This window comes from Thermobia domestica, chromosome 9 (genome assembly GCF_964235325.1).
Source record: "Thermobia domestica chromosome 9, izTheDome1.hap1.1, whole genome shotgun sequence".
In the NCBI taxonomy this organism is placed as follows: Eukaryota; Metazoa; Arthropoda; class Insecta; order Zygentoma; family Lepismatidae; genus Thermobia; species Thermobia domestica.
In genome coordinates this window covers 198594258-198620889 of record NC_137462.1, presented here as the reverse complement: position 1 = coordinate 198620889, position 26632 = coordinate 198594258, and the positions used below count along the sequence as shown (strand labels likewise).

General features: G+C 36.6%; 1 protein-coding gene across 1 annotated transcript in view; it reads right to left on the bottom strand.

Moving 5' to 3' along the window:
- Positions 1-56: 56 nt before the first annotated feature.
- Positions 57-26632, bottom strand: part of LOC145661122 (uncharacterized) — a 141323-nt gene continuing 114747 nt past the window's right edge. Inside the window, exons 2-6 of the mRNA XM_081726571.1 lie at positions 15813-15878; positions 10014-10519; positions 7556-7733; positions 5916-6049; positions 57-950 (exon numbers count right to left, since the gene is read on the bottom strand). Of these exons, the coding sequence (XP_081582697.1) occupies positions 615-950; positions 5916-6049; positions 7556-7733; positions 10014-10519; positions 15813-15878 (1220 nt within the window). The 3' untranslated portion in view covers positions 57-614. The remainder of the gene's footprint in view (positions 951-5915; positions 6050-7555; positions 7734-10013; positions 10520-15812; positions 15879-26632) is intronic.

The window sequence follows — 26632 nt, the reverse complement described above, 5'->3', positions numbered from 1 at the left end:
GCTGCTGAAGGTTATGCTGAGTTTCATTTAAAAAAAAAAAAAAAAACAACTTCAGACACAATATGAGATGTACCGTCAATAATGTGTACAAGATTTGTGTAAGTTATATTTCTACTACATAACTGTGAACAAAACTGTGAAACGTCTGACTTAAGAAAAGCTATATCCGTTCTTGAATCACCTGCTGCACTACTCTGCCGATCATTTTCTTCATTTGTATAAAGGTTTTCTATAGTTTCATTATTTGTTGCTCTACTTCTTGAAATTACTTCATTGTTATTATGTAATGATTTAGTACTAGTAGTATTACTTACACTTTGTGGAGGCAACATTTCATTTGTGTGATACCGCCGTAAATGGCGCTCATAACAAAAGAGTCTATAAAACTGCTGGTGACAACTATTATCAAAACACTTGAAAATCTTAATACTTACATGAAAGTTTCTTAAGTGTTTGCAAAGATTTCTAGAAGTACCAAATCTTCGATTACAATACTGACATAACATCTTACAAATATACTGACACAACAAGAGAAAAATTCAGAAAAAGTATACCTATATTTTGTCAATTACTACAGCGTATTGATTAATCGTCCTTGGTACATGTTTTGTCTCTTACGTACTTCTCTCTTCAATGGTTAGAAACAATCTATGTTTCAACTCCTGAACACAAGAAGGAGCTATTCTTTCCCCACACTTGTAGAATGCATCGTCCAAAAATAGCCACACGTTCTTGCAATATGGTGAAAATTCTAAATTCAAAGTGTATGTAAGTTTGAAAACTAAGTCTACAGCTTTCAACACAGAAGTTGCTGGAATGATATGGTCCTCAATGATTACGAACACTTGCTGTGGACGCACAAGATCTCCTATAACAAGAACAAAGGGCTGGGTTCTCTTTCCATTCAAAAGTCTTTCTTCCTTCATGAACCGTTCCAGTCCAGCTCCCACCTACCAAATATTGAATAATAAATGTTAGTATTTTTGTAGGTAAATCTATCGTTAGTTTAAGTTAATAACATGATACAAAATCTGGAATGTTCGATTTTTTTCTTCTTTTTGCGTGAGGGCATGTTGTGCATGAATTTCTAAAATGTTTTTGATCATAAATTGAACGTAATTAAGGTTATTGCAAACAAATGGAATTCTGTATGGAACATAAGAATTCTTTTTTTTTTTTTAAGTATCATTATTGTCTGATCTTTTCCATCGTCTGATAATGAATGGCAACATTTTAACTTACGGAAATAAAATCGTATTTATTTTGATTTAGGTAAACGTTTCACGTTTATGATCTGAAACAAAGGGACACAGCAATGTTAACAAAATGGTGAAACAAAATTAGTGTGACGAAACGTAAAGATCCCCCCCCCCAAAAAAAAAAAAAGACACGCGGTGGACACTATATTCACAACATGAAGTAATATACAGAAAATTATCAACTTAATGGACACACCTGAAAACTAAAGATCTTTCGTTGGCAGTCGAAGCGTCCAGCTACTGTTGTGGTGTTTTAGTACAAACGCTGTACTACGCAAAGAGCAAATAGAAGGGCAGTATGCAATGAATTGAGCAGACGTTCAATGTTGAAAAAATGAAATGAAAAAGAAATCTTTCAGTTTTACATTCCACGGTTATGCCGGTCAGGCTAAAGGAGACGGTGAGTATAAGAAAAGAATGAAATGGTGGAATGAAGAAGGTGGGATGAAACGGGAGAACCCCGAGAAAACCCATGAGCACGGTGTTTGTTCACCACAAAGTCCACACGCTGCGAGCTGGGATCGAACCAGGGAGGTGAACGCTCTACCACTGAGCCGCCGCGAGCTTCATAGTGTTGAAATATGCGACCGTTCCGATTTCCCAAGAGGGCAAACTTTTTTCGCTCCGCTATGTCGTGCAAGCGTAACGAAAGTGGCAAATGTGTGTGTGTGTCTCGAGGCAGAATATCCCAGGTAATGGTGGCCTACAAAACTGGATAAACCACATCGGCGAAGAGGAACAGTGGTTAGAAGAAAAACATCAGTGACAGGTACCGGTCCCATCAAGTATTTACGCGGACTATTACTCAGAACCTTTGTACAACTGCGCGGCAAGTGACGAAGGAACTCAAGCAGCCCTTCCTACAGCCTTATCGACAATCACAGTCCGCCATGATTACATTACATGAACATATAAGGTTGGATTTCACTGGCGAAACCATTGATAAAGGACCTAACATTTTAAAACTGCGCCAATGCTGCCGCGAATATACATAGACAGTTGATGACTGGAAACGTATGATATGGTCGGATGAGTCATCGTTTATCTTATTTCAAACTATAGGCTATGTTTATGTCTGGGGCCTCCCTCAGAAAAATATGATCCACAGTATCTCCAGCCAATCGTGAAATATGGGAGCAATATGGCTGCATGAAGCTGTGGGTAGCAATATCCTGGTTTTTAGTTGGTCCTGTACTGATGGTTACTGGGTGTGACTATGTCGCCATTTTAGGAGACCACATGCATCCTATAGTCCAAATATTGTTTCCAGGCAATGACACCATATTCCAGGATGATGGTACGCCCATGCACACCTACCCTGGTCCGGCCAATCCCTGAACATAATTGAACATCTGTGGTCAGTTTTGGATACACGAACCCCGCGCAGATTTCTACCTCCATCCTCTTTCACGGAACTGACTGATGCACTGCACGCGAAATGATCTAATACTCCATTTTTTAAAATTTACAATCATTAATGTTTAAACCGAAAATGGCGATTTATACCACTTTTGGTTTAAATAGAAAATAATGAACGAACACTGAACCAATGTTTGGGATTCTGAGTCAATTCCCGAAAACCGCTTTTCGATCTCTCTTACCGTTTTTGTCCTATAAAAATTAATATTGAAACCGAAGTAGCAGCGAATTTCTGCCATTACTGGTTTCAGTGGAAATATAGGGATTAAGGTGGGTTACTTCCTTGAGACCATGTGTCGGTTTCCGAAAATCGCTTGTCGCTAGCTAACATGGTTTTTGAGTTATACCTATTACTGTTGAAACCAGAAATGTTCGATTTCAATCACTTCTAGTTTAAGCAGAAGGTTGTTCAACGAGGAACCTATTCCTCGGACGCTGAATCGATTCCCGAAAACCGCTTGTCGATAGCTGTTACCGTTTTTGCTCTGATACCTGTTCAGAGGCAAGCAGACAGAGTAACACAGACGTTCTATAAGACTTCCTATATTTATATATACCATAGTTTGGAAGTCAAAATTCGCGGGGAAAGGGGGGGGGGTCGTAATGCATCTATGATATTTCACTGATTTTAGCTGTTCCTATAGGTAATGATTTGCTACCCTTAAAGAAAATGTAGGCAATATTGGAGTGTGTGTATGTGTGTGTAAATTCACCCCTTTGTTCTAAGCAAATTTAAATCATCATTGGAATCACATAAAGAAAGTACACAGTAACTTTTGTCTAATAAATTTCACTAATGAATTTCTTTCGTCTAATGAATTTAATAAATTTCACTACGTCATCCTGCAAAGGGCCTAGCGGAATAAGCATGTGAAAACTGCCCCCAAGCATATCTGCACCAAATTTACAGTATCGATTAACATTTATGAGAAACTCAGTTTCCAAAAGTTTCAGCCCCCAAGCATTTTTGGAGGGGTGTTAGGAGGGGGGAAGGAATTTTTTTTTCCTGAACGCCTCAACCGATTTACATAAAGAAAAAAGCTGTTAGGTGTTCTCAACAAGAGAAAAGTCGGAACATATTTTTTTGAAAATTTTTAAGGTTGAAAATTGAAGTCAATTTTTTTTTTGAAATTTTCAAAAACATTTTTAGGGGAGACTAACTGGGACACCCACAATTTTTTGCCAGTTTTGTCTTGAGAGGGTCCCTAACAACATATATTGTTTTCATTTTGTTTGCAAGTGTACCTCATAGTGAAAAAAAAGGCAAATGTACATAGGTCAGCATCTATGTGGTATACGTATGACACACTGTACACCACTAGGATAATCAATACCTTTGAGTGTGGGGGGGGTGAAGTTGTTATAACATTGGAATCTTATGATAACAAGTATTTACTGAGTATTTCAGCTGGTCGAATGATTTTCGATAAGTAATGATAACGCACATGATAAATAATACACAATAGTAGCAACATATGAGAACAGCAGCCAACAGTTCTGTTCACGAAAACCGAAATTGTTCCCGTAGTGGACGAAAACTTTGATGAGGATTAATTTCTTTTAATTCATTCTTTATTTGATCATATTAAACACACACATACAGTAATACCATCGAAACAAACTAAACACATAGATACAGTATCTATTAACAACAGGCATATTATTAACCAACTGTTACAAAACAAGAACAATTACTAAACAAAGATATATATATATATATCACAGAACATTGATTATGTGCAAAATTAACATAAAATGCGGGAATGTATAATTTCAGTTGATGTACAGCAGTGGCGTAGCCAAGGGAAGTGCGAACAGGGTCGAGAACCCCCCTTCATTCTCAGAGACCAATTACCATTAAGACAAAAAATACTTGTTACCATAAGATTCCAATGTTATAACAACTTCATCGCCACATTCAAAGGTATTGGTTATCCTAGTGGTGTACAGTGTGTATCATACGTATACCACATACATGCTGACCTATGTATATTTGCCTTTCTTCACTATGAAGTACACTTGCAAACAAAATTAAAACAATATATGTTGTTAGGGACCTTCTCAAGACAAAACTGGCAAAAAATTGTGGGTGCCCCAGTTAGTCTTCCCCTATTTTTTTTTAATTTCCAAAACAATCTCGACCAATTTTCAACACCAAAAAATTAAAAAAAAAATATATTTTCGACTTTTCTCTTGTTGAGAACACCTAACGTCTTTTCTTAATGCAAATCGGTTGAGCCGTTCAGGATAAAAAAATAATTATTCCTATTATCCTTCCCCCCTCCTAACACCCCTCCAAAAGCGCGCTTGGGGGCTGAAACTTACTTACAGGTAACGTGAGAATGTCAAAGGAGTCTACATACCAAATTTCATTAAAATCGGATAAGTTTTACGAGAGTTATCGTGGAGCAGACAGATCGACACTCGAACAGACACATAAAAGCCGATCAAGTCGAATGATGCTACATTCATCTATGGCTTGACATAATTACGAAATGAATTAACGGAATGCATGTTTAGTTATGAAATATTAACCTTGAACTACAATTAAACACTCATTTTAATCGTAAACATTTTGATGGTTTCTTATCATTATCATCTGTACGTGACTCAGAGAATCTTTACTTTGGTTCGTGGACATCGTATAATGGTAAATGTTATTTTCAGTCTTTAGGAAAAACAGCATTACACTTCATTAATAGCAGAATCACCCAATTGAGAGTATTACTCCAATTCACCATCTGGAGGGTTGATGATCTACCACGTCACACAATGTGGCCTATTAAATAACCTTGGTCCTCATATATGAAATTATTTTATTTAACAGGTAAGCAGAGGCCACACATTATGTGACGCTGCAATGTATCAAAACTTCAACTTGTTTTGTTGGAGAAACACATTCTCTGTTGTGTTTACTTTTATTAACGAAGTCCCCCCCCCCTATAGACTGAAAGCATTTGCCATAATGTGAATCCACGAACCAGCACAAAAATTATGTAGTTATCGAAGCCTATAACACAAAATTAATACAACAGGTGCTGAGTGTATTTCAAGGTTAGTATTTCATGATATGATAAAGCTTAACATTTTAGCAAAAAGCCTGTATGTTCTTGACTGTTCGCTACTTGGGAATGAACTACAAACTACATTATAATCGTTGATGAATAAGAATTGTACATCATTTCAAGGAAGAAACTAATTTTAACATATGACAACGAAAATAACTTTATTACTTACAGGTATGGTGTTAATAAAATGATCCAATGAATCCAAAACTGTTGGACGTTCTTTCACATGTTTTCGTCCCTTTCGTCTGGAAATCACTCCTTGAGGTAGAAGATAGGGTAATAATTTTAGTGCAACGTTCGTTTCTTAAAAGAAAGAAAATAAGGAATGTCAATCTCAGATAGCAAATCTTGCTGTATTTTTTTTTCTATTTCAACAGACTAGATGTTAGTTCATTTAGAAAAGGTGTACATAAACTTCTGTAACCGCATAGTATTCTATAAACAATTGTTTATGAATATACACCGAAAATAAAGAATACAATACAATACAATATTAATTTGGATCGCCGTAGAACTGATAAATAGAAATCAATAAATAATAAGCCCAACGAAAGATTTCAATTTAAGGTGGCCTTTTAATGGCCACCCAGTACTAATCAATTGGTTTAAACTAAAATATAGAGAGGAGAGGTTCGAAAGGGTATCGCGCAAAGAAGAAAGTTTGAGAAGCAACTGCCAAAATAAATAAACTAAAATCCTTAAATTTCTCAAAAGCGCAAATGACCAAATCACATCAAAACTAATTCTCCAAATTATATACACTATTCACTAATACACTCAATGTCTTGTCCGAGTACCTACTAGAAACAAAATTGAGTATGACGAAATAAAAATACACCTCCAGAGACGGCTATTGAGCTTAACAACACAATATAGTATAGGTGATAGTATATATATTCACCAGCTTAATATTGTACAAAATATTAAGGGTCAAATTTCCAAATCAAATATACAAATGTACATTAACAGCTGTCACGCTTAAATTTCTACCTTCTGAACAAAACATTACAGAATGGATAATGTGCTCTATAGGTTTGGATTTACGAAAATCTAGAAGTGTGGAATAAATTTATCGGATTATTTTTTCACAAGTTTATTATTATTATTCAAAATACTAAAATTCACAGTAGTTTCTGTTCATTCTCTCCTCCAATGGAAAGATAAGTTGGCAAACTTCAAAATTCCGGAACAAACCCTAAAGAATTAAATAATGAAAACAAAGCACGAAAAGAATGAAATTAAAAAGGTTTACAATTTCATCGACTAATTTTGATAACTGTTTCGAGATTTGTTGCTACTTCTGCTTCTCAATTTACTGAAATTTGTATTTCTGCATTAAATTCATAGGTACTGTATTAGATGTTATACTGTTCGGCGGAACACTGTTATACTGTTAATGACTAGATACTGGAATTAATGAATTGTTACGTGAAATTGTAGATCATCTTGGAGCTGAAATAACAGAAGAAACCATAATACATGGATTGCCTTCTGTAACACTGCTAATCGCTTTACTGCGATGAGTGTAATACACTGCGAACAACTAAGGAATTTATCAACAGTTGTTAAAAGAATACAATTACTTCCTTAGAAACTTGGTGTTAAGCGTTGCTAAATTTTTATGTTTCAGAATTCACTGTAACTGGCTTCATGTATTTCACGGAGAGGATATTTTCGCACTTGAGATGTTCTTTAACCCTATTCTTCATGTTGCCGGCCACATGAAGAAACTCGAAAATCCAGTTTCTAAACATGTTCCTATTGTGTACTACTCATGCCAAAACAATTAAAAATACAAATGGTACTTACTTTCTGTAGTAATATCCGTAGTTCGTCCATACTTCGCAAGGAAATCGGAAGCTACGTCTTCTGCTGCTTTCCGACCACAATTTCGGGCTTGTAAAATTAGCTTGTCCGCAATTAGCCCGAAGTCAAGAGTGAGTGCATTAGATCGTCCACCAAATAAACACTCGAATTCACTGTCAACCTGAAGAAGAAAAAAAAATCATAAACGAACCAAAAGGAAAACAGATATGCTACAACACATACTTAAAAAATACATATAAGAATGCTTAATGAAGCTACTAAAAATGTTGACACACCATTGAAAGGTATATGAATTGTTTCTCAGTATTCTGAACTTCAGAAAATAAATCACAATCTGTAATCCATTTCTTATAAAATTGGTATGATTTAAAGTGTATATTTGCGTTCGTACTTTGTTATTTTTTAATGAACTCCTCTTACAACAAAACTACTAGATATTTTAAATTTTGACACCATTTATACCATCCTGCGTTTTCCCTTTAAATACTGATAATCACCTATTCTACTCAACGCAATTCATTCTCATTACACAATTTAGGTTTTGGTGTTTAACCGACGCCAAAGGAAATTGCGGGCCATCGAATTGTATGTCAACATTTTAAGGTACAAACGGAAATTATTTCAACATACCACCGCAGGCAGTAATATCCTTGGCCATGCTGCTATTATTTCTTCTGTACATTTATAGGTGTGAAGAATGTTTTCTCTCCTGTAATTGAAAGTGTCCCTCATATAAGTGACAACTGTTTCTAGGGGTGATTCATTTTCTTTCATCCACTGCTGTTTTTGAATGCATTCCACCGCTGGCGTCTCATTGGACTGAATGTTCATGTATGTAGCTACGCTATTCTCTTTTACTTTCCGTGGTATTCCCAGGTCTTCCTTCTCAACAGTCGACAATCGCCGAAACCGGAAGTTCTTCAATCGTTGCTGTATTAATCCTTATGCTGATGTTCCTTTTGTACCAGGACTAAACCATTGTTCCTGAAATAAAAATATATTTCACTGTTCGTCTTATATGACACTTTTCTGGTGAACTTTCTACACATGAATTACAATAATAAATAAATAAAAGCGCCAGTAACATCAACAGTTATAATGCTTTTAAATACTGAGAGGTTGTATTACTTGATTAATACGGTGTTGGACTACTGTTACCTTGAGAGCAATCTTCCCTTTAGAAATTCAGAAATGTCTTCCATTTTACATCACTGTCATCTACCCCGCTTAATTTACTACATTCGATGATCTGTTACACCACTAGCAACGGCCAGATGCAGGCGCTGCGCACGCTCCTCAATGGTACTCCCTTACGTATCTTACATGTTTCAAACTACAGGTGTTTGCATTATTTTGATCAACGTCTATATACCGTTCGTACAAAGTTTAGAACGGAAAAACTCAAAACTCTCCCAGTCAACGTTAAGTTTGTGATAGGCACTATTCTCTTTCTTAGTTTTCTGTGGGTTTCCACTTTCCTCCCACATTCTAAATGCCACTAGTTCTTCATAATCATTCATTTGTCAGTTCATTTTTAAACTTATCAGTTGACATTATACACAGCTGGCTTGCCGCGGTGACTCAGTGGTAGAGTGCTCACCTCTGATACGTAGAGCCCCTGCTTTGGTTCCAGTTCCCGCCAAGTGGGTTTTATGGTAGCCAAACACCATGTGCGTGGGTTTCCTCCGGGTCTTCCGTTTCTCCCCGCTTTCGTCATTCCACCATTATCATCCACTTCATCATCACCGTCTCCCTTAACCTCGGTACATAATCGTGTACAATCTCAAAAATTATTATCCCACAACGTATTAAAAAGGATAAAAATATATTTTATATATATACCGACAATACACAGAAACAGTTACAATATAAATTGGTAAAGGTGGTCCTTGAACGTTTGCCTCTCTCTAATCTACAAGTTAACTCCTGCGCTCCTGTTACTGTAGTTAAAGATGTTTTGTGAAGTCGCATGCAAAGTCAACACATTTGAACTTCAAAATAGTTTGAAGAACTCATAATTAATGTTTTTATATGCGGTTCTAAACCAGTGGTTCTCAACGTGGGTGTTACTAATAGCCAGGGAGTGTTCTCGTTTCCAAAGGGAGTTATGAAACAAAGTTCTAATAGTCTATTTAAGATTGCATGACCTATTAGTCTTTTTTTTTTTCTTCATATTATGCGACAAAAGCTATTATACATTTTAGTAGGCTTTTTACAAATAATAATAATAATTGAAGCGTTTTATGGTTCCTTAACTGCTTTGCCCTAGTCTTACATTCAGCCTTGTGTATGGGTGAACTGGATTAAGATGACAGGAGCATCAAGACAATCGCATTCACCCAAAGAATGCTACGGTCGAAAATGTTAAGAACCACTATTTTAAACTACAATCATCAATACAAAAGATATATTTTTAATAAGAGCCAAGTGTGATACTCACAAATCCACTGCCACTATTTCCCTTCAATATAGGGAACGATCCTATGATCAATTTTGCAAGATTGGTTTTTTGCTTTGTAGTTGGCTGACAGCCGTATTTTTCAATAAAAGCATCTACTATAACTCGGTTGATACTGTACTTCTCTACAATATTAATCCCTTGATTATTATCCATCTTCTCAAGCAGATCTGGACATTTCCTTTCCAAAAGTGTTCTTAAGTTTAAATTTAAATCATTGTCTTGCTCCTCAGGGGAATGCGACGGAGTTCGGCTTCCACATGTCGACGTTTCAATACTACTACCCTCATCATCACAAGGAGACGAGAAAACGTCTAAGGTTGAATCTGTGTCTTCGTCTCTCAGTGTTGTAGGTGGTGAAGAACATGATGATGATGTCATTTCCTGCCATTTCTTGCGGAATTTTAAGCGAGGACCTGCTTCAGGAATTAATGCTTTAATTGTTTCTTCATCTAACAAATAAAAGCTTTCCTCGTCTATTTTTTCACCTAAAATGAAAACACATACAGTGAGCACAAATGGAAGCTTCGCAACGTAATACACTGCAACTCAAGAGACTGAATCATTAAATTACACCTGTATATCACTAATATTCACAGCTGCTTTTCCCTAGGAAGGTACGGTGGCTACGCGGTTCAGCGATATTTATTACGCGGGTGAAGGTGCATTATTTGCTATATATACAGAGACAGAGAACACAGATTGTTAAAAAATTAGAATAGCACCACTGCAAGAAACCACTTATTTGATCACAGTGTATCGACAGTAACGCAGTTCACTCTTTCGTCTAACAAATCGTACCAATAACCAAATGCCTTTTTGCATGCATTTCCATCTATCCTCTCCTAACTCCAACATAAATGAATCATTTCCGATTTTAATATTGATCGCCGTAGACCAGAACCAGATAGCCACAAGCGGTTTCTTAGAATGGATTCAAGATCTCAAGAAGAGGTTTCATTTCAGTTTCAACGTCCATTGCCATAGAACAAAAATGGTAACATAGCGAGAAACGGTTTTTATGATCGACTCTGCGTATCACGGAAATATTCCATCCTTACCCGTATCCCTCCACCATAACCGGAAGTGGTAATAGTTTACTACTGTTTCCAATTTAATATTGATCTACACAGAAAAAAAATATTAAGAGATAGCTAAAAGTGGATCTTTGAAATCGATTTAGTGTTCTGAGCGTAAGTACGTACCATCTTCTCTTAACCTATATTTAAACGAGAAATGACAGAAAACTCGCTTCAGTTTTAACGTTGGTTGTGAAAACGGCAATAGATAGCATTAAGTAGTTTTCTTCAATCAATTAAGCGTCCAAAGAACATACATTAAGATCGGAAGTAGAAGCACACTACAATTTCCGGTTTCTATATTGCAAAAAATATCATGCCAAACAAACCAAACTCCTTCACCGATGGACACGTGACAGTACTACTTTCTTGTTAAGAAAAATACAAGCGCGAGGAAGATGACAAGGGGTCATGAAATGTAGCGTCAAGTTTTTTCTACATTTGGGTACTTAAGTCAGTGTAATTTTAAGTAAGAAATAATGCTCCCCTTTTGCGTTATTTCTATCCATTAAAATAAACAATGTTATTTCAGACTTTGTTACGAGGAGGTGGGGGGAACCATCTGATATAGAAGTATTTTCATGTTTTTCATTGGTATATTTTTACCCTGATAACTAAAAGTGTATAAGTTTCAAATTCACGGAGGGGATACAATTTCCCATCAGAAATGCTCCTAAAACAAAATGACACATTCAAATGATCACTCGTGAGAAAAACAAGCACCAACCGTACGTGCTGGATGATCAGGAAAACAAAAAATACCCATCATTCTTTCAAACAGGATGTAGGCCCACTTGCTTCAATAGATAGCATGTATGATACACGCAGAAAAAAACTGATTTCATATCAGATCAATTCGTCTATAGGTACGAAGACATTGATATACAAAAAGCGAAAAATGTATAACTGGACAGAGAATCGAATGCGCGTTATTGTGCTCACGCGTTTATTGTGCTCACGCGTTAATCACTAAGCTAACCGGTTCGCTTCCAGATCACCCTTACACTTTTTGAAATGAAACCCACAAAAACTGCACCAGGAGCTGCGGTGGCTCAAAGGTAGAGCATTCACCCTGGTGCGTGGGGTCCCTGGTTCGATCCCAGCTCACGCCAAGTGGGCTTTGTGGTGAACATCCACCGTGTGCGTGGGTTTTCTCGGGATTCTCACGTTTCCTCCTCACTTTCTTCATTCCACCATTTCATTCATTCGCATCATCAGTCTCTCTTAGTTCCAGGGCATAATCGTGGAATGCTGAACTGAAAGATTTCATTTTTCAAAAACTGCACCAGAGCCCATGCGTATTATAATCCTATATTCGTTTAGCGGGTACAAGCCTAAAAGATAAAACTGTAGAATCCATTAAGATGTTCATTACACCATGAAACGTGACTCAAAACTTTTAAATAATAACTTTTTTTTTTTTGTAGGTACACTAAAACGAAGAGTGAAGTTTCGGTACCTTATTTACGTAAGAGGAAAGGATATGGGGCAGCTGTCACTCACCTGTCGCGAGAGGTCTATGGTTCGATCTCATGTAAGTCTCTGACAGACAACATTGAATTCCTGGGCTCTCTCGATGTTCTCCAGTTTCCTTCTTTTTTCTACAAACGTAATAATTATTGTCCCATCTGTCCGTTAGCCCAAAGGCAACAATTCCTATTTGAGTGTAACGTCCAACGTTTATGTCCCGATGTTAAATGTTAATAAACAAAGTAGTAAAAATAAAGTGGGAGTGAATGATAGAACCACGGGAAAAACCACCACACACTGTACATCAGAAAGCTCACTTGGCGCTCAGCCACCGCGGGCCCGAGATAAGCGTCACTCTAAAGAGTAGGTCCCGTCGCTCATTCCCTCGCTGTTATAGGGCTACACACCTTTACAAACTAAACGAAACCAAGTTGCCTAATCTATCTGTTTGCCTGAATGCCTATTGTTTCATACAGAAGCCAACGTTAAATTTGATTCAATGTATTAATAACTGCTCGGAAAATTTTTTCGATTACACCTCTAGTTTGCCAGTTGGACTTTTTAATATTTTTGATTATCTAGCCTATATACTAAACTTCTAATTTAAATTTCATCATTCATTATTTATATAAACATCATTTGCTTATGAATAATCACATTGGCATTACTAAGGTGGCAGTTTCCCGAAAATATATATATATATATATATATATATATATATATATATCTTCCGCCGAACTCGATACTGAAACGAAACTCACTGATTCCATCTCAACGCACGTCAAACGGGTGGGTCTCTCTCAGACTTAGAGCTCAATCTTGGAACGTTAAATTAATTTTAAAAAAAAGCAATCTTAAGTTCTACGTCCCACAGTTCTGTAGGGTACGCTAAAGGAGACTATGATAAAAATGAATAAGATAGTGGAATGAAGAAAGTAGGAAGAAGCAGGAGAATCCACAGGAAACCCACACACACTGTGTTTATCCATCACAAAGCCCACTTGCCGTGAGCTGGGATCGAACTTAGGTCCTCACGCACCAAACGTTCTACCACTGAGCTACCGCGGCCCCTACGTTACATTAAGAACAAATATGCACAGTACTATATGCAATGTGCAAATTGACGGAGAATGTCAGGGATTTCCCCCCTGAAAAAACAAAATTTTCCTGGACAAGAAAATTGTTATCCTTGGTATTGATAACTTTTCAAATTCTCAATATATAGTATACGTGAGTGATGACTGGGTGCATATATGGGTGAAATTAATCCCTTCCCTGGGAAAAAATATGTGCAGCTTGATTATACGGATCCACATATTTGTAAAATTTATAGAAGATATTTGTATTAATATTTTAATCGAGCAGTATGAAAGTAATCGAAATATGACATGCTCTCACTTGTGAAATATGTATTTACGTGTATATATTAATGAACGTGAAACCTAGTATGCACTCATTCGTCCATAAGGTAAGTAGTGGTAGATTAATGAAGGACAACGTAACGTGCAAGGAATGTAACGAGCAAATTACTTTAACAAAAAAAGTTATCTTTCCATCGTGAAAGCAATTGTTCTCTAGGGTCCTTGTTCATGTGTATACCCACAATTACTGACGCGCCAGTTCCCTACGGATGCATTCGCGCTCGGTACCCTGCTGTGCTCGTGCTTTGAGTCGGTTACATACCATTCATCCTTTTAGTGGCCACCTAGCAGAGGTAAAATTGTTTTTGCACATGACCTCTTAAACTAAATCTGCACCGGGAATGTAAATGCACACTTCAATGTAACAAGCAAATGAATTTAACAAAAATATATCTTCGCATCGTGAAAGCAGTCGTTTTTCAAAATCCTAATTTACGCGTATATCCACCATCTCTGACGCGCCTGATCCCTACGGACGTATCCCAACGTTACAGCATGGGTTCCCATGCTGTGCTTTTGCCCTGAGTCAGGTAGATAGAACTCGTGCTTTTTAGAGGCACCTAGCACAGGTTTGCTGATGTTTTTGCACGAAATTTCTTAAAGTGAATTTGCACCGAGGAATGCAAGTTCACACGTCATGCTGAAGGTAGAGAAAGCGAATTCAGAGAAAAAGTAGTATATATTTCATGAATCTGTATGGATTTGTATAATCAATCTGCACGAAATATTCAATTCGCATACTGACCTGCCTATATGCTACAAATAACGGAGTATGTTTAGTACAAGGGATCAAGAAGCACGTAAAAAACACAAAATTTACAGGAGAAATGAATGATGCAAGTACTTAGACGTAACATAACGTAACCAAATCTAACCCAACCTAAGCTAACCTAAACTAACCTAATATTAGAAGAAATAAGCGAAATTCTATAATTTTTTGGAAAATTATGAGGGATCCCTACACTAATATAACAAACTAAACTAACCTAACCCAGGGGCGTATCCAGGGGGGATTGCCCCCCCAGAAGAGGCATCTTTCTTATTTTATATATATAAATAAAACCCATCCCAAAGTTTGGAGCCCTTAAAAGTAGCAGTATGACAACACGCCGCCCCCCCAGAAGTCGGTCCTGGATCCGCCCCTGACCTATCCTATCCTAAACTAAACTAATCTAATCCAAACTAACCTAACCTACTCTAAACTAACCGAATGTGAACAGAAAATACCAAAATTGTAACATTTTTTTAGAGAAAAGAGCTGGACCCCTTCTGCTAAACATAGGCCCAAATAACCTGCATACATTATGTCATTAAAACTATTACTGATACAAAAACAAAAAAAAAGGCGCTAATCTATGTTACGTGATCAGTACAAAGCACCTCCGCATTGCAATTACATAATTATAAATCACAATTTTTTAAACGCTGTTTCTATGTTAACTACACAGATGACATGTGTTCTTTGACTCCGTACATAGCTATTTTGCAACTTATAGCGAAGGGGAAAGGGTGTAAAACATTGACATGTCTCCTCATTCTATTGTAATATAGAAATCAACGTTCCCTACGGGGCTCCAGCCCGCCTTTACTTGTTATTACTGCCTCGTTATTATGTGCATTGAATATTTAGCTTGATAAATGTAGGAGCTAACTTGATTACGAACTTATATGAAAGGAATCAGCATTTTACACCCTAACGACTATACACTGTAGTATGTTTACAAAACACTGAATCACATTCATACCAGAACTTCAGGTAAGTAAACAACGAGCTGTGCATTTTGTAGTTACTTAGTATAATTTATACTTACGTTCGAAAGCTGGCACATACTGTTCTAACTTGAGTCCAACTAGAACTTCTTCTATGAAGTTCACGTCTGTTTCACACACTTTATCAACTCTTCAGTCTCTTCGCCGCTGTCTTCCTTCTCACATGATGTGATGTGTACCCATACGCCTCTTCAGCCGCATCACCGTACTGCGTACTCATATCCATTCGCATTCTGCTACAACTGAAATCCTTTATCTCGTTTCCTGTATAGTAATTAAACCCTAGCAATGTTACTCCCAAGTAAAACATGGTAATATTATTTCGGTAAAATTGTTACCGTTATTTTTCTGCCATCTATTATATTACAAATCACGCACTATTTCATTCTCATTTTTAAGAAATGAGAAAATCTCATAAATGGGAACCTGAAAATTTGCCTTGAGCTCAAAAATGAAAACACGTTTCAAAATAATGAGATATTTTGTCTCAAATATGAGTAAAAATTACTTATTTTGTTTTGAACATGCAATTTTCTCATTTCTGAGCAAGGAAATTTTTAAGAGTGTAGCCATAGCCCTTTATGGATTGTAGCGGCAGTGAGTTTAGTACTTCTTTCTATCTGGTAACTAATTTCATCGTATTGCAAACACATAAGACTATAAAAGGAACTAAAAGAAATAAGATTTGTTTGGCATCTGACTGCCCTGCAATTCGGCTCACCTCTGTGTACTGATTTAAATTACTTAACGTGATATCAAAAGAGTACATGATAGTTAATCCGGCTACGCGACGAACGTTTCAACCGGTGACGCGTGTGACACATGGTTAGTGCATCGGTTTATATATATATATTGTAAGCCCTCCACACATCGCTACCAGCGTTTGTTTAACAACTTAAAGGCATTCGCCTCTGCCCAAGAAAATTTCAATGGAATTTCTACTTTTAATCTAGGCTGTGATTTTCATTTTTTTTATTTTAACTCTATTTTGTAGGATATTTTTTTTTAATTTAAAAGACATGTAATACACATACCACAACACATTGAATGCACAACATAAAACAATTATAATATACAGGATGTGCCAAAAAATTCATTTACCTGTTGCTTCGTTCAAGTTGGTTTCTGTCTCCCTGTTTGATTTTGCTCTAATTTTATTGTTTTTACATCTTTTTGACACTTTGTACGTTGTTTCTCCCCTGTAAATTTTGCTTTCATTCTTGGGATTTTACACCTGTTTCTTTTTTACCTATATATTTGGTTTCTCTCCTGTGCAATTAAATTAGAACACTTGCACGCAAACAAGATAAAGAATTATGCTTCTCTAAGCTTCTCTGACATGCCAGTTTATTAGCCCCATGATATTTTTCTGGCTTCGACATTGCTTTAAACGTATTAAATTAATGTTTTTGGATCAAAAGATAAAATATATTCCAATCAAAAAATTTTCTTGTACACCTTATATCTGGAGAACTACATATAGTGTAGCCAGATCCAAACTATCACCTAACTCAGTATGATGTTTTTATTCCGTAGAAAATACAAAAAACTCGATTTAGGGTCCCTTCAAATTTTTGTGGCCCTTGAACCAAAAATTAATTATTGCCCAGGAACGCAATCTTTTGATCCATTTTTTTGATCATTCTAAAATTTGCTATTCTTCAAGTTCTACTTTCATATAGGAAATGTAAGTTTGCGGCTATTTACATGCTTCAGTGTTTCATTTCATGTTAAATAGTTTTACGTATTCAGCGCACAACAACTTAAAGCATGTACACGACCAATTTCATTAAATGTGATTTGGTGCAGGATATTCTTTTTTATTTTCTAGGAAAACTGCATAGGAAAGAAATCCCTAGTAAAACCAGTACCTCTGACAACCCTACCATGTAGCTGACATCATTGTCTGCAGTAATCCAGAATTACGTGAAGTACAGTTAAGAAAGTGTGAAATTTAATAACAATAATTTTAATTTTGGACAGTTTATTTCAATTTTTAAAACTAAATGACATTAATTCAATCATTATCTTCAGTTTAAACGATACAGAACATTTATTTCATCTGTACATTCTCAGACAGCTTGTGTAAACTTGTATTTTCACTTTGTCATTCTTAAGTAACCACTAAACGAAAGACTAGGTTCCTTTCTATCCTCACCACAACCCTTTCTACATTACAATAGCCACACCGTTGAATAAATGCATATGTCATTAACCGCTTTCGAACAAAATCACAGGAGACACGTATCATCGGGGCAGTCACTGGCAATCGTCAATAGTAGCAGGAACAGTCATCATGAAATTCGTTTAAGAACTAGTAGTTTTTGAGTTTCATGTAGAAGAGAGCAACACATTGAAGAAGTCTTTGCTCCACTCAGCTTTGAGATTCATTGCCGCAGATACCATCCAAAGAGAGAACATACATCTTCCTAACTTCGAGAGTAATCCACTTGGCATCTACCACTCATCGCCACTGGCAGTTTAATGGGATTCCATCTATATCGTCAATCATCTTAGAATTCTTCAATTTCCAGTGGAATATGATGTTCCACTTCGTAGAGGAGATTCCAATCATCATCCTGGAAGTTAACAACTTCAGTCACAACCGACAACACAAATAACTCTAATACTCATTTCCTTCCTTTGCTTAAATCACCTCTTCTCACCCTCTTTTACCTTCCACCCATCTAGTCTTCATTTTAATTAATTTGAATTCTTTGAGTTTTATTTATATCAAGAAGTCAATCTCAATTTATATGAGTTTTACAAAATACTAATTTGCATTTTCTTTTGTGGTTAATATTTGAAATTGCTATGATTAACCCTTTCAGCAGATTTCCTCACAATTGTCAATGCTACTTTCAGTTGCAAAAATGCCAATCAAAAGAATTTTAGTACACAAATTAGGTACAAGCACATTTGTTAGTGTCTGAATGACAAGTTGTCAGATACTGAATTGCCATCTGTTGAGTATATTGGAAATCACAACGTTTATAAGTAGTGTGTTCAGCACTCACAATTGTGAGGGTATCTGCTGAAAGGGTTAACTAACTTTGAGGATATGTTTACATCTGAGCTACCAATATTAATATTCGCATATGTTCATAATGGAAACTTGATTTCATCTGGGTTCGTCACTCTATCAACATCCCTTACAATTAACATAATTATTGTATGTGTTTTCAATCTGGGCTACATTCCCATAAGCCTTTGCACAATTGTAAACAAGGAAATTAGTTCGCAACTTTGCTGTAAGCACAGAAAAATCAACAAGATATACTATAATTTATTAATGTGATAATCACTTTGTGGTAATAGTGCTTTTCATGAACTGTAGATATGTAACTGTAGTTCTTAAGATTACATACTCTGCACTATAAATATACTTTCTTCCTAAAATAGCAAGAGCGTATATTGTCTTCTTAAAGGCAACTATTCGTTTTGTTTGCTGTGAAAGTATTATTCGAAACAGTTGTGCGCCATATTTAATGGCAGACACGAGTTTTGACATGTTGAATGAAATATCGTCAGTGTTGCCAACAACCTCTGAAGAAAATAGGTTAGATGGCCATCAGAAATAAGCTTTGCATAAAACGCAAAAAAAAAAAAAAAAAAAAAAAGCTAGAATTTGAATTGCTAATCTATACCCCACCTTGTAGATTTCAAGCCCCTTTTTTATAGGATTATAAGTGAGTTATAGTAAAATTTGAAATGTTGAGGTGAGGTGATTTTGAGTTTAACGTCCTTTTCAGCAGCGAGGCTATATGAAGCGGGACTTACTGATTAACAGGGAATCCGAACCACATGAGCTCCCCCCGGGAATCGAACCCGGGCCCCTCACGCCAAAGGCACGTACGCCAACCCCTTAGCCACGAAGGACCTCTTATTTGAAATGTTGAATTTTATTCACTGAAGACTAACGAGCAACATACATAGCTTTAAATTACAATATTATCCATCAACAACTCATCTGATTTGTGAAAGTCAACAGCCGTATTATCATTTGAATTGAAATGTCATCATCAATGACGTCGTAGCTAGCCAAGGCGCTGAAGCTGGATACACCATCGTTGGATTTTGGATTGGTTGTGTTTGGGTAGACTGCCATTGTCCCAATTTTCAGTAGTGCTTCTTTCGGCAGGTCATAGTCCTTACAAACACATCTTGTTTCTCCGTACACCCATATGAACTATCATGATTGCATCGAAAGTTAATTTGATATCCTATTTGTTTCCTTTAATAAACACAAACTATCTCTGTGACTTCAAGAATCGAAGTTTACTAAATTTGTATTAGAAAACTCTCATTCTTGCGATGTAATGCGAAAATTAAAATAATTAAAAAGTAGCAAACGGGGTCATTACGGGAGCGACATTAAAATTCTTTCTGTGTCGACAAGTATTGTTAAGTAATTGTAAATCTGTCGGTGGGGAGAAAGAAGAATAAAAAACAAATATATGTTGCGCAATAAAACACATTTGTGTAGAGAAATCAATTAATACGATAATATATAATGACAAATAGGCTAATTTTTAAAAATTACACTTTATTTTCAAAGAATAAGTATTTTTAGAATTAATTAACGGCTAATTAAAAGACAAAAAAGGCAAAAGATTTTCATAAAATAAGCTATATTTAAGGCTATAAGCATTTTGGAGATTTGTATGGCTAAATATCTCTAAATTTAGCAAAAATAGTATAAATTGGCATAAGGCAATGTTGTCACTATATTATTCACAAACAGTGGCGTATTTAGTGGGGTGGCTTCCGGGCTTAAGTCCTCCCCGAAATGGTACTTACTATAGTAAAGTATATGAAATATCTTGCAGAATTTTCACATTTTCAGGCAAAGCCCTCCCCGAAACAAAATCGTAAATACGCCACTGTTGACAAATATAGTGTTATACCAATCTCTTACCTATTCATATATCGAATAATTATTATACATGTGTTTTTTAACTATTTTTCGCGTTTATTTTTTGTATATTGTTATTATTATTTGTTATAATAAAATTGTTTGTGTACTTTTTAAATAATGGGTTCCCCATTACAAAAATACCTGGGTACAGCTCTGAACGAAATTACAATTTTCCGATAAACTATTTACAGTTTATAGATACTCTCTAGCGGCCTTGGATTTGAATATCGGTTCACTTCTTCTGGTCTGTTATTCTGGTAGTCTTGGGATTATTCTGTTGAAAATAAAGCCTAGATTATAGCCTACTTTTAACTACGATCCTGTTTGTTTCCGAGTAGTGATCCGAACAGAGATACAATGTGGCACAATCTGCACGAACCGCTATTGTTAATGAGACCAAACAAAATAATATATTAGTTTTGGAGCACATACGTTTAGCGAATCTCTCACTTTCAGTAAGAGTTTCATGGCTCTCCACAAAATGACAAGCGAGTGCGACGCAAGAAATAGCTAACCCAGTTAGATAAGAAAAGAGAAAAAGGTAAAGTAAAAGAAGGAAGGGAAGAAATAGAAATTGGTGAGTTATACATGTTGAAACAAGCAGCAGCGGTCACTGGCGCAGATCCCAGGGGGATGAGGGGGACATGTCACCTCCAATCTTGGAAATGAGGGGGACTGTCCCCCCAATGATACGATTTGAAATGTGTTTTTTGGGGGAGAAAGGTGATGATTTGTGTCCGATTGCCACAAAGGAAAGTGAGATGAAATTGATGTCTCCTAGAATAAACTTCAAATCTGCCCGCCTCCCAGTGTTGGAAACAACTCTGGGGAAAAAATGAGAACGGTCTTACCCTCCCCCCCCCCCCCCGAATTTTGAAGACAGATTTGCGCCACTGGTAGCGATTCTAGATGGTAAAAACTGGTGGAGAGGCAGCAAGAACCCAGACTATGATAGGTATATCATGAGTTTATTATAAACTTTCAAAAATATATAAATGCCTTAAATAATTTTAGATACTAAAACAGTGGGTGGCTGTGTCCCAGGCTAGAACTGCCACTGGAAACAAAGAAAAATCTGTTGGTACCGGACGTAAACAGAATAGTCTGACAGATAGGCACAATGATTTATTACTTTATTCATTACAGTAGAAATCGAATGGTCATGGTCGCCCGCAGTGGTTGGAGAGCAAGAGAGAGCACTTAGTAGGGTTGCCAACTCTTGAAAATAAAAATATTGGATAATCTTTTGGAGTACGTATACTCTTAAGATTGTGACATCATCGCTTGTCAAAAATGTGAAAAACCTGAAAGGGGACACTTCACATAAAATTGAGCGATTCGGACTTTGAATTTCATAACTTCAGTAAGTTTTGAAGCATTTAATAAATTTACTTATTCCAGTTTAGGTTGTCTCAGCACATGTAATTTTTGCAGTCTGCTATCAATTATGCATCGTAGTTAAAACACAAAAGAAAATATAATTGGCCATATAATTATGGCATGCATAAAATATAATTGAAAAATAAATCTTACCAGCTTCCTCAGAACAGGTAATGTCTAATAATGCCCAGGGGCGTACCCACAGGAGAAGTCCACCGGGTACGGACGCCCCCACAACTTCCTAACTCAACATACATTTGTACACTTTCTGAATAAACTTATATTTGTTTAACAGGGAAATAATTGATGGAGCATAAAAATTTGATCTTACACTTCATCTGTACTCTTTCTCTTATAAAATTATACAATTACTTATTATCTTTTCGGGTGCAGAATAATACCCGTTCAATATTACATAGACGTAGTCGCTTCTAGAATTGACAGTTTGGACCCCTCCAACAAGAATTTCTGGGTGTGCGCCGGATAATGCCTACACACTTTTACTGGATCTGAATGCATTATTTAATGCTGAGGACTTAGCTGCGCTCTTGAAAATGTACTTTTGTTCACCTTTAGTAATTTAATAAAGTTTTGTGTCTTCAACTCTTCAGCAAATTCCGGACACGACAGGTCGATATCAAAGCGCGAATTATAAGCTCTGCTTTAACCATGTTCATTGACAAACGATTCCTTCCGTCACTTCAAAATAATGTGAATAGAACAGAGACTAGTAAGAGGAAACATTACCTAGTATTTAGCGTCCGGTGTGGATGTCGTACCTGAAACCGGACAAGGAGGCCAGAAACCGAACTGTCTGGTAAAATACCGGCCGGTTGGCAACCCTAGCAATTAGTAGATTTTCAACTAGAGTTCAATTCCCTTTAAGGGGGCAGACTACTAAATATTTTTGAAAAACTAATAATTTTTTTTTTTGCACGTTTTTCGTAAGTGGAAAGAAGTAATAAAATGTAACTTGCCACAATAATAGATAATGTTATTCTACACCCGAAAATATGAATCGAAAGAATTTTCAGTGTTGCCATCTATAGAAATTACAGTGGGACCAGAATTTGAATTACTCAAAAATCTAGGTTAAGGCAGCTACTAGAAAAATTAACTCAACGGTTATTGATGACTTATCATGCTCTTTACGTTCCTTGTTTATTACTTTTTAAATAATGTTTCTATTTATTTTGTAATAACTTATTTATTTTGTAATAATTTATGTAAAGTTTATATAATAGTTTATATATCATTGCTGAGTTGATTTGATTTTGAGTTTAACATTCCTTTCAGCAGCTGCCGCTGAGAATCGAATCCAGGTCTCCCACACCAAAGGCGCGTACTCTAACCGCTTAGTCACGACGGAGCACTGCTCTCATTGCTGTCCGCAGAACTGCAGACAGATTGAAAAAGTGCACAATCTTACGTAACACGAGAACAGGATTGAGCACAGAGTGGTGCTCAATTGCCATATGGTAAATGATAGCTCAAAAAGAGCAAAATTTCACATAAAAAAAAATAGAGCTTTGCTCAGAGCGGCACTTTTGCCTTCTTGTAAGTACATTTCTTTATTTAAAACATACGAAGAATCGTGTAATTCAGTTTACTCATTCTGTACGAAGAGCCTATGTGAACGCGCTAAAGCAACGAGCAGTGATTGAATTTCCATTGGTAAATGGAAAGGAAAACCGTGCAATTCATCGTCGCTTGATCAGTCATTCACGTGCCTATTGATATTTCTTATTTGTCATAGACCCTTTTTAAACACTTTGAGAGTCCTCTCAATACTCGTTCTAACCTTTTCCGATGCACAAAATTTTGCTCCCTCTCATTCACTCAACTTCAACTCAAGGTATTTTTTTTTCAACTGGCTTGAAAACTACGATAGTTTCAATATGGTTCACTTTCCTCACTGTTGGAAACACAGTTTAGTGTTACAGTACTTACCGAACCATAATAGATACCGCTGTGTGCGCAGTTCTATTCTCAAGTTACATAAAATTCCACACAACTTTTCCTCCGACCCACGTACTTCTTAGAAATATTTCCTTAATTTTCTTTTAAACCAGAAACAACATAAAAGGCAGAGATATAGCTTGAAAACTGTCAATAAGATTATCACATTCTCTTACCCGCAAGAGGATATTGAAAATCATTGAGATTTAACTCTTCGTACTAAGTGAAAATTTAGCCCTCATTACTACAGATGAAGTCCATACTGCATTAAAGAGGAAGAAGAACACAGCACCAGGGATTGATAATATCTCTTATCGACACATAAAAGAAGCTCCATACTCATTTCTGCTCATCCTGGCAACAATATATACTTTCATACTCCAAACTGGTTTCTATCCACCTGACTGGAAAGTTTCAAAAGTTTGCATGTTTCATAAACCAAATAAGCCTGTACATTCTGTTTCTTCATACAGACCAATCCAACTCACCTCTGTATTCAGCAAGCTCTTGGAAAAAATCATTGTCTGCCGACTTCATAAATACCTTGAAACTACTAGTCTCCTACCTATTCATCAAGCAGGATTTCGGCCTAGTTTCTCCATCCATGATCAACTCCTACGTCTCAACACCTTAATTACAAATCAGTTTAACAAAGGTTTTCCTTCCTGCCTCATTCTAATGGACTTGGCGAAGGCTTTCGATAAAGTTTGGCACTATGGTCTAATTCAAAAACTGCAGTCATTTAAACTCCCCATCTGCTATTTAAGGTTAATCTACTCTTTCATTACAAATCGGATTGCGTATGTTGCAGTTGGTAATACACTCTCTTGGCCTATATTTCCACTTACTGGAGTTCCACAGGGATCTGCACTCAGCCCATTATTATATATTCTTTACGCTTCAGACATTCCTTCAGTACCACGTAATGTTTTCACTTTCCAATATGCAGACGATACAGCTTTTCTTGCACTTGGCAGCACTGTCCAGCATATTAGCCGTGCTCTACAAACAACTCTCGATAACTTCATCCAGTGGTGCCAGAGATGGCATTTAACTATCAACAATGACAAAACGCAAGCACTGGTCTTCCTACCACCTCACAGACGTTCCAGAGTCTACCGAAATCCGACACTCTTGCGAGTAACTGTCGATGGGTATCTTGTACACCCTACCAACACTGATACGTACTTGGGCGTCGTCTTTGATTCAAAACTGACTTAGAATGCACACTTGCAAAAGCTGAGAGCTAAGGCTACTATTCGATTAAATCTTTTACGTTGTCTTACAGGCACATCTTGGGGCCTCAAACCCGATGTCTTACTGCATACCTATAAGATGTTTCTTCGACCTATTCTCACTTTCGGACATACGGCCTGGTGCAATGCTTCTACTTCCTTCTACGAAAAACTTAGCATATTGGAGCGTCATGCTATTCGACTAGCTCATCGGATTAAACTACCGTATCCTACGTGGCTCACGTATGAATATATCGACTTTCCGAAGATCACAGACCATATTGCACAACTTCGGAATCGTTACATTACGTCTCGCATTGAAACGGGCCATCCACTATTCTTGGATATTCTTCGAACTGATGCTCTCACTGATGCCGCATATCGTTACAAGCATACCCCATTGAATATACTGATTTCCTTATATGTCCGCCATGCAGACCTCACAGTAGCAGAACGCGACATTTATGCCATTTATATCATTCATGCTCATATTCCTCATGTTTTACCATCTTAACACAGAGATCCTCACAACTAACAAGGGCTTTCCCCTGTGATCATTAGTCCCAAGTCGCCCCGGGACAGAAGATTTAACCTGCATCTGTATGACTAATTTCTATCTGTTTGTGATGTGACGGCACTTCATCTCATCTTTCATTTTCATTATCGTACATGCAGATACTATAATTAACAACTGAATTTGATAGGTACCACTGTTGCCACACTGATTACAATTGTACCAAATTCAGCCCTTTTCGGCCGTTTGGTACCACGCTGGCCTTTTCAGCCCCTTTTCTAAAAAAGTTGATACGATTCTACCCAATTCAGTACCATTTAAGAAATACTTGTTACATTTTCAAAAGTGTCAGTAAAACCTTTCTTACATCTCACGTTACTCATACTGTCTGATATCATGAGAAGTGAAGTTATACGAACTCGGAGATGATTGATTTCTTCCTCGTTTTATTTATTTATTTATTTATTTATTTATTTATTGGTTTATTGGTCACTTTGATAACAGAGGCGCATTTGGTTTCCTTACAATACATACCAAAGACAATAATTGTTTTCTCTTTTAATTTGCGGCCTCTGTTATACTTCCTACGTGCGAAAAAAGTTTCATCTACTTCCACGGTTGTTTGGGGTCCTCCCATTGGCGTACTAACAGGGTAGACAGGGTAGGCATTGCCTACGGGCGCAAGACTTTTCGGTATATTAAGAGGCGCCTCAGGTTTTTAATAAATGGAGCCCCAAGTTTTCATGGTTTTCATTTCCGAACATGGCAAGAATAAAATTCCTGCTCACTTCGCTCACAGTTTATTATATTTGCATATCAAATTATTAGCATTACTGTAAACTCGTCAAGGTTATA